This window comes from Vanellus vanellus (genome assembly GCF_965231255.1).
Source record: "Vanellus vanellus genome assembly, chromosome: 12".
In the NCBI taxonomy this organism is placed as follows: Eukaryota; Metazoa; Chordata; class Aves; order Charadriiformes; family Charadriidae; genus Vanellus; species Vanellus vanellus.
In genome coordinates, this window is record NC_138917.1 from 21,781,952 (window position 1) to 21,791,180 (window position 9,229).

At 54.9% G+C, this 9,229-nt stretch overlaps 1 protein-coding gene across 2 annotated transcripts in view; it reads left to right on the forward strand.

The window, feature by feature from the left end:
- The window catches only part of SF3B3 (splicing factor 3b subunit 3), a 30,823-nt gene extending 24,033 nt beyond the window's left edge, over positions 1–6,790 (forward strand). For both annotated transcript variants that reach the window (XM_082489405.1, XM_082489406.1), the window contains exons 21-26: positions 937–1,062; positions 2,202–2,414; positions 3,360–3,458; positions 3,914–4,057; positions 4,759–4,863; positions 5,860–6,790. In XM_082489405.1, the coding sequence (XP_082345531.1) occupies positions 937–1,062; positions 2,202–2,414; positions 3,360–3,458; positions 3,914–4,057; positions 4,759–4,863; positions 5,860–6,000 (828 nt within the window). In that variant the 3' untranslated portion in view covers positions 6,001–6,790. The remainder of the gene's footprint in view (positions 1–936; positions 1,063–2,201; positions 2,415–3,359; positions 3,459–3,913; positions 4,058–4,758; positions 4,864–5,859) is intronic.
- Positions 6,791–9,229: the final 2,439 nt, after the last annotated feature.

Below are 9,229 nucleotides of genomic sequence, written 5' to 3' on the forward strand. Positions count from 1 at the left end.
TGATGCTGTTTTGGTTGCTTATAGAAATGATTAGTCGCCTAGTGACCAGCTTGCTTGACAGGTCTCTGGGGCTTTAGCGAGGGTTTCAGCAGAACTCCGTTAAAACAAAATTCTGTTCTCCTTCTCACGTGCTTCCAGCATGGCTGAGATTTGAGCAGATGAGCACGGGGAAAGGAATGTTGCGGCTTATTCACTTCCTACGGTCCTGATGCAACGAGTGGGTTTTGTCCTGGACCAGGGCCTTTTCTGGTGCCACTGAACACCCACTTGGAAGTTGGCAGGACTGATGATGTGAAATAACATCTCTTAGCCAGTGCAACCACGCTGGGGATGCTGTAACTGGAAGCTCTCTACATGTTCCCATTCTCTGCTGTGGCTGATCCTTTTGGATTGATTACCGAGTGGAGATTTTTCAGCCCTGTCCGAGTTACTGGAATTATGGGTGTACCAATTGTTCAGATGTAACGCTTCTTCCATGGCAGCTTCAGAATGTCTGTGGCAGATGGCTGAATTAGATTCATGCCTTTGTTTTAAAAAACAGACAATCTGGATGGATTTAGGCAAAGCATAAAATCTTTGTTGAGGCTAAAGCAAAACTAAGAACCCAGGCAACGAGATCCCTTTGCTGCCTGCCCAGCGTGGGATTCTTACAGCCGTCCTGCACTTCAGTTAAGGTACACTGACAGCAGTGTGTTGTCTGTGTAGTACCCAGAGCTCTGTTAGCACCACGTGTGGTATGTGCTGCTGTCAAAAGGTTTACAGAGGACTGACCTTTTGCCTCTCCTTTAGAAAAAGATTGTGGTTGTCCTTTTGCGTTGAAAGCCTTGGCACAGGCCAACAAGCTTCGACCGAACCGTTAGCTGAATCCATTCTGAAACTTGGTGTAAGGTTAGCCCTGTTAATGGGGGTCTCACAGTTGTCATCTTCCCTCTGTAGACCCCTGTGGAGGAAGTTCCTGCAGCCATTGCTCCGTTCCAAGGTAGAGTCTTAATTGGAGTTGGAAAGCTTTTGCGTGTTTATGACCTGGGGAAGAAGAAACTGCTTCGGAAGTGTGAGAATAAGGTACTTATTAAAGAATAATTTTGTTCTTGACCGGGGCTGTTAACCTGGAGCGAGTGATGCTTTGCAGCAGGTGTGAAACAAGGGTTCAGCTGCTACTCCAGCCCACATGTGTCTGCACTTGCACTTCAGAGCTGTGCGTGTGCCTTGCTGGTGTGTGCTGGGTGCGTGCATCTAGAGCAGTGTGGGCAGCTCTGGCTGGACCGGGCTGTTGTGCTGCCCCTCTGCACCCTCAGGCACGCATCGCTTTCCCGTCGCCATTCAGCTGGTAGTGTTGCAGGTTCCTTTTTGTACCAGCTCGACGCAGGCTGTTAATGGAAGCCTGCAGGAGTTTTACAAGCCTGTACGGACCGTGCCTTTGGCTGTCTGATGCAAATGTGAGAGGTCTTACCCAGATACAAAATGACAACTGCTGTAAATGTGTCCTTAGGTTAGGTGATCAGCAGGCTGGGGACAGAAGTTGAAGGGTGCATATGAGCACCTCTTCAGATCCCCAGAATCTTGAAAAGGGAATTTTCTCCTTGAAGTAGATGTTCAGCAAGAAGGACCATCTCTGGTATTTTAGGAAATTGCGGAGCATGGTTTTCTAACTCTTAATTGCCTGCTCCTCCTTTCTCGTGCAAGCTGCAGAACCTGCGCCAGTTGCTCGTTACTGCACAAAGGAACTCCAGCAAGCTCACAGGCAGACTGGGAAACTGTAGGGGGGTGGTTTTTGTTTTGGTTTGGTTAGTTTGGTTCCCCTCCCCGCTAAAATATGACTCACATGAAAAATTGAAGCTTTCCTTGAGTCTTTTGTGACCACAGTAGTGAGGGGGCGCTGAAGCAATGCCTGTTGGCGGGACTGTCCTTGGCATCCCAGTTCATAGGCTCACCAGCAGTGCTTGTTCTCTGGACACTACTGGTGTTCAGCAGCTGAGAGTGCTGCGTGGTGGATGTCAGGGTGCAGGGGCCCTGTATGGACAGCGTATTTAGACTGGGGCTATAGCGTGCCAGAAATGAGAGGTAGTTTTGGAGGGAAATGATGGGAAATGGGGAGCGAGCCGTAGGTCACAGGGGGAAGTAGTGTTACAGTTGGAGTAGCGTAGAGATAATGGGTTACGCTTCCCTGAAGCACTCAGGTTTTGTCCTTTCTCTCTCAAAAGCACATTGCCAACTACATCTGTGGGATCCAGACCATTGGGCACAGAGTGATTGTTTCAGACGTTCAGGAGAGTTTCATCTGGGTGCGCTACAAAAGGAATGAGAACCAGCTCATCATCTTTGCTGATGACACTTACCCCCGCTGGGTCACTACAGCAACTCTCCTGGATTATGACACTGTGGCTGGAGCAGACAAATTTGGCAACATCTGCGTGGTGAGTGTGCCTCGGAGAAGGCAGAGCTTTTTGGACACGGCATATTTTTCCTTAAAACATCCATGATTTGTCTTAAAAGTATGAGAATCTGTGCTTAGCTGCCGACAACGCCCTGTACCATTCACTTGTTTTTACAGGGTGGCTAGCTGTGGTCATAGCGGACGGCTGCAGTTTATCGATTTGTGAATTAAAGCAAACGAGTTAAAGCATCAGCAGGTCACAAAACGTATTTCTGAAGCATTCAGTAACTTGTGTTGAAATTGCCCCAAAACTGGCTGTGAATAAGCCTTGAAACGAAGCTTGTGACTGTGAAAGGGCCCAGGAGAACTTGTGCCAGGGTTATCACTTTTACTTTCCCTGGCTAAACCTCACTGCTGGCATTTAGCTTTCTCTGTCACTTCCTCGCAAAGTTGGCTTTGTCAGTGCTGACACTTCCCCACTTGGCTGGATTTCAGCAGGGGAGGAAGAAAGAATAGATGGTCTTTCTGCCAGAGCTTTGATCTCTTTCTGAAGTGTGCTCGGGTGCTTTAGAGCGCAGAGTTCAGCAAGTGTCAGACGCTGCGCCTGCAGGATTTGGCCGACGTACACAAACCAATCCGCTTCGGTTTTCCTGCCCCACATCCATCAAACTGTCTCCTTAGCGGGAACCACCTTCAGATCGTTTTGACCATACCTCCCAGGGTGACCTGCAAGCGCCAGGCCAGGCAGAGGCCGGTCATGAAGTTCTGCCCGTGTTTTTGAGTGATGGGCCATCAGTCTTGACAACACAGTTGTCATTTAACTCTAAAGGCTTTGTCAGAGGGGCAAACGGATGATTTTGCTGTAAGTGTAAAGCGATTCTTGTAGAGTCCGCAAAAGCGGCCTTTCAAAGACCCCGGTGATTCTCCAGAGATAATGTGCTGCTTCTCTGCAGATTGTTGACTCGCTCTTCCTCTTTCGACGCAGGTGAGATTGCCTCCCAACACCAACGATGAGGTAGATGAGGATCCCACAGGCAACAAAGCTCTCTGGGACAGGGGCCTCCTTAATGGAGCGTCACAGAAGGTAACGCTCCATGGGAAGCACACGGTTATTGTGGGAAAAGATCATGCTGCTTTTCTGTCAAGTCCGCTGCGGTGTTGTCCAGGAGATGTATTGGCGGTTCTGCTTCTACGCATCTACTGTGCTGTGGGTGATGGGTTTTCACTGTCGCTGGGAGCCAAATTCGGTTTCTGAAATCACAGCCGATGCCTATTCAGTGATGTTTGATTGAGGCAGCACGGTCGTTTTCTTTTCCTGCTTTCCCTTGGTACTTGCATCCGTTTGTCCGGCTCAAGAGGGTAATTTGGTGGCATGCTGAGTTTTGCCATCTGGTCACAGGTGGAAGGCACTTCCTCTAGATAAAGGCGTTTCAGAACTAGCAGGTGGCCAAATTTATTCTGCTTTCCTCTCTCAAACCTTTTGATGCTTTTATATAAGCTAAAGAAAAAAAACCCACGCTTCTGTGGTTGACTTTTCAGGCTGAAGTGATTATGAATTACCACGTGGGAGAGACGGTGCTTTCCTTACAGAAGACCACGCTGATCCCTGGAGGCTCTGAATCTCTGGTCTATACCACCTTATCGGGAGGGATAGGAATCTTGGTCCCTTTTACTTCCCACGAGGTAAGCAAACCCCATCATTACGCTGCAGACTTGCTGCCTTTCTGTGCGCTCATCCCCAGCCGGTGTATTGATGTGCCGCGTCCCTTGAGGGAAGCTCTAGGGCTCTGCAGCGCGTGAAAACACGGGCTGCAGGAAAGCCTGTGGCTGTGGGACAGGATCCGATGCACAGGGGAAGAGAAGGAGCTTGTTAAATCCTCGTTCTGTGTTGGCTCTGTGAAGACTTGCGAGCTTTTCTTGTTGGCACTGCTGTTATAAAGCTGTTTGTGCTCCAGAGTAGCTCTTGGGTGACTTAGTGTCTGTGAGGAGGGATCCTTTGTCATGCTTTGTGTCACCTGTAAACTCGAAGCTTCAGTGCCTGATCAACAAAGTCCTGAAGACAATACTCTCTGCACCGTTTGCTGTGGCCTCCTGGAGCAGCGGATGCAGAGACATTGACTCTTAGAGCTGCGCCACTGCTCTGTGCCCCAGTTCTTGGGAGGCTGATCCTGGCCGAGGTGGCACAGTTGGGTGCTGAGCTGTGCTGTGGGTGCTCCCAGGGTGGAAGTGGAGAGGGGGTGACCGTGACCTTGGCTGCTGCACGCGGAACCTGGTAACGGCAGTGTTTCCGCCAGCGCAGGAGCTGGCTGACAGGTGTCATCTTGCCTCGCCGGTGGCATTGACATGTAGCAAACTGTTCTCTTACCAATTCTTAACCTCCCCAGGATCACGACTTCTTCCAGCATGTGGAAATGCACTTAAGATCTGAGCACCCTCCTCTCTGTGGACGAGACCATCTCAGTTTCCGCTCCTACTACTTCCCGGTGAAGGTAGGTCTGAGTATTTAGGCTCAGCTGGCCGTGGGGGTGCAGAGGCTTGCTCCAGGACACGGAATGGCTTAGAGGCCTGGCGGAAGCAAGTCCCGGTTGCTGTTCAGTGGGGAAAGCTGGGGCAATGTAAACCACAGACATGGCGGGAACCGAACTCTTGGATAGCACTCTGCAGGGAGAGCAGTACTCGGCACTGCGTACCGTGTCTGTTTAGGTTTCTTAACCCTTGTAATGAGTCTTAACCCTCGTAATGAGCCTTCTGAGGCTTGGCCTTGAGACCCAAGCCCAGAGGTGCTGCTGCTGCGCCTCTCTACTTGCCGCAGCATCTCCTTTTTCCGTCACGAGGAGCAGCATTACATAGCTGTTTGCGTGGCTGGGTCAAACTGGCTGTTGCCTGGTTGTTTTGTTCCCCCCCCCCCTATTGAAAAAGGAAATCTCACAAGAAATGGCTGTTCCTGCCTATTTCTGCTTTTGAGGAACCGTCTTCGAAGCTGTCAACTGTTAAATGCTGTGACCAGCAGGGACCAGAGTAACGTATGTAGTATCTGTCAGAAAACAGTCCCGGCAGCTGAAGCTGTCCAAGCGCAGAGGGTGTTCTTGTTCTTGACGAGCTTGGGGCTGATTTGCAGTGTGCGCGATCTCAAAGATGTCTCGTGTCTGACTAAAGATGCCCTTCAGTCATCTTTTTGCAGCCTCCCCCCGCCTTCCCAGCACAGTGCTCGCACCCGAATCGGGTCTGCCTTCCCTTCCCTTGTGTGATTCTTCAGCTGCACCCAGGCTTTTTGGGTTTCTCCTTCATTAATCAAGCTGGCCAGTAATTAATTTGATGCTAACTGCTGCTATTCAGCAGATGAGGTCACCGAGCATGGTCTTGTTTCCAGGACAGGCTTAAGAAGCTCCTGGGAACAAACTGTTTGTTGCCATTTTTCCCCGTTTAGGCAGGGTTCAGTGCCTCTGTGTTGTGTCGATTCAATGCTCTCCTCCTTGCCCCTCCAGAATGTGATCGATGGGGACCTGTGCGAGCAGTTCAACTCCATGGAGCCTAACAAACAGAAAAATGTGGCCGAAGAGCTGGACCGGACCCCACCCGAGGTGTCCAAGAAGCTGGAAGACATCCGCACGCGCTACGCTTTCTGAGCGGCAGCTGGCAGGAGCAGAGCTTCTCGCTGGGCTCCTACGGACGCTCTTCCAAGCACAGTTGGGAGGAGGAATGCGTGCTTCCCCCCTCCCCCCCTTTTTAAATGTTGGTTTGCTCCTCTCGGTTTATGTTTCAAAGTAATGCGACTCCAGTAAATGCAGTATTGGATAGTAGGTCTCCCGACGCATCCCGCTCCTTATGTGAAGGCTCCTGACGTTCCAGCTGCCAGCTAGAGAGATTCCCTCTGGGGAAGCGCCCGAGGAAAGGCGCAGACTGACCCTCAGCCCCATCCCCTTTAGGATGAGGGAGCCCGAGGGTGTCTGGCACTGGCCTCGCCGAAAGCCCTGTAGGGCAGATCAAGCTGAGCCTTTGTAGGATCAAGCGGGTTTTGCAATTTCCCAGCTTTTTTTGGTAAAGGAAGAAACAGCTGTGGCGTGACTCAGGATTGCCAGGCTCCTTTTTGTAGTCAGTGGCGAGAAGCTCTGGGCTTCCACCAGCCCCGGGAGCTGCCAGTGGGAAGCCTGGCTGTGCGGAGGGCGTAACTGTCACACTTGTCTCGAATGTTTTTTTTCTTTGGAATTGCAAGGGGTTTTTTTTGGACTCCCCATTTCTGACTGTTTTCCCTGTAAATAGAGTTTTGTACAATGTTGACTCTCTTGGGGGTGGGGAAGAGCGAGGCCTGAGGAGTCTGGGACTTGATTTGTTTCATAATAACTTTGGCAAGAGCAGTGTCTCCAGGCTGTGACTGTGAGCAGCACATGAAGAATAAAAAGCTTGTGTTGGTTTTTTTTTGGGGGTTGGTTTTTTTTTTTTTAAACTAGCCTGATGCTGGAGCTCCTCTCCTTCACAGCAGCTGTTGCTGACCTGGCGGGAGCAGGGGAGGGGTGGGAGGAAGGAGTACCTAACCGTGCGCACCCCTGCAGGTGTTGGCTGCCAGCCCCTCTGTCCCCCTGCTCCCCCTGGAGCTGGCCCCCAGCCCCACGGCGTGTCCTGCAGCCAGAGCTGGGCCGCCCCAGGGCACAGAAAGCAGGGTACGCGGAGAAAGGGTAGGAGGGGGAGGGTCTTTTCCCCCCCCAGCTACTGTGTTCCTTCAGGACTAAGCTGGCTGTGGGAGCCAGAGCTCATCCTGGTCCTGCTCTTCTGTCTCAGCTTTGTTTCCTGGCTTTACTCCTACTCACGGGAGTAAGTCCTCCCTTGATGCATCGCATCCCATCAAAGGCGGGTGCCCACTGGCCCAGTGGCTCGCTGGCATCGAGCGGCCGGTGCTGCGCAAAGGTGAGGGTGAACACGCGCCTCCTGCCCTGTCCTTTGCCCCCTCCTGCTTCCGCTTGTTGCTGTGGGATGGTTGTTGACAGGGGCTTAACCCAGAGCGGCTGCACCCTTTGGCTCCGGCGTGGCACGCAGCCACGGCTGCCTGCCGCACCCCGGCTCCGCCTGGGGCTGAAGGGCTTCCTGCTCCCTTCCCGCACCTCGCCGGGGACGGCTGCGTCACAGCAGTGCCACGTACGGGAGCTGAACTTGGTGGGGCTTGTCAAGGACGTGGGGTGCCCACCCCCTGCTCCCCGCATGCCGCCGCTTGTCCTCCCCCGTGCCACGATGGCCGCTCTGCCTTGGGCAGTGCTTCCCGGAGACCTCCAGCACTTGCCACGGCGGCAGTCCTATGGGTGAAATCGCACTCCGGCATTTCCAAACTGGTTCCACGCACAAGGATTTCGCATCCTTGGCCAGGCCTGAGTTTAAATAACCCGTGTCCAGCGCAAGGCAAAGCGGTTTCTGCTGCTACTGAGGAGCAAAGCTCCCGGGGGCCGATGCCGTGTGCCGGGGGCTGTTTGCCTCGGGCTCGCTACCAGCGGTGATTTCCAGCCCCGCGCAGCCAAGGAGGGCAAACGGCCTCCGGCTCCGCGCTTTCCCTTCTCTTCCTCGCCCCATCCCGCCTGCCAAGCTGATGACTACGTGGGCAGGGAATGCTATTAAATGGCTTCCTCTTATCTCCCGCAGCACATGCGGGCAAAATCCTTGGGGAAACCTCGGTGAGGAGCCGGGCCAGCTCCTTTTCCTTCTCGGAGCTGAGCATCTGGTGTCCAGCCTGGAGCTGGGAGGGTGGCGAGGGCAGTGCCCGGGACTGGGGCTGGGGGGGGATAAGCTTGGCAGGAGAGCGGCCGTGGCCCTGACGCCGTGCCAGGGGAATCCCAGCGCCGCTCTCCTCGCCTGCAGAAGTGCATTCCTTCCCACGCGTTTCCCTGGGAGCGCTGACCCCCTCTTTGATAGCCGGTTTCTCTCGCTGACCCCTTGGCCACCCGGCAGCCCCGAGGACAGAAGCAGCCGGTTCTCCCAAGGGGGCTTTTTGGGGTGGCGGTGGTGGGAGACAGTGTCCCCTCCCCTGCTCCTGGCAGAGGTTTGGCCCCGAAGCATCCTGAGAAGACAACGTGGGTTGGGTGAGCACCCTGGGGACACGCTGGGAGCACCCTGAGGAGCGGGGGGGGGGGCATGCAGTGTGGCTAGCTGAGCACCCTGGGGGCATCCAGTCTGGGCTAGCTGGGCGCCCTGTGGACTTCCAGCCTGGGCTAGCTGGGCACCCCGGGGGCATCCAATCTGGGCTAGCTGAGCATCCTAAGGACACAGCATGGGCTAGTTGAGCGTGCTGGTGACGCCTCACTGGGCTAGCTGAGCCCCCTGGGGACATTGGGGTGGGCTAGCCGAGCACCCTGGGGGCACCAGGGTGGGCTAGCTGAGCATTCTGGGGACACTTAGTCTGGGCTAGCCAAGTACCCCGGGGGGGCACCCAGGTGGGCTGGCTGAGCACCCTGGGGACACCGACCTGGGCTAGCCGATCACCCCGGGGACACCGGGGTGGGCTACCTGAGCACCCTGGGGACACCCAGACTAGCTAAGCTGAGCCCCCTGGGGACGCCGGGGTGGGCTAGCTGGGCACTTTGGGGGCACCCAGGCTGGGGCTAACTGGGGACATCGGGATGGGCACCCTGGGGACACGCAGCCTGGGCTAGCTGAGCCCCCTGGGGACACCGACCCGGGCTAGCTGAGCCGCCCGGCGGCAGCCGTCTGGGCTACCTGCCACCCACCCGTGCCAGCCGGTGTCGTCGTCGTCCCCCCCCCCCCCGCGCCCCAACCCCGGCGGCAGGGCCCGGTGCGGGGCGGGCGCTGCGTCCCCGCTCCCCGTTCCCCGCCCGGCCCCCGGCCGCCGCCCCGCCCGCTCCCCGCGCCGCCGCC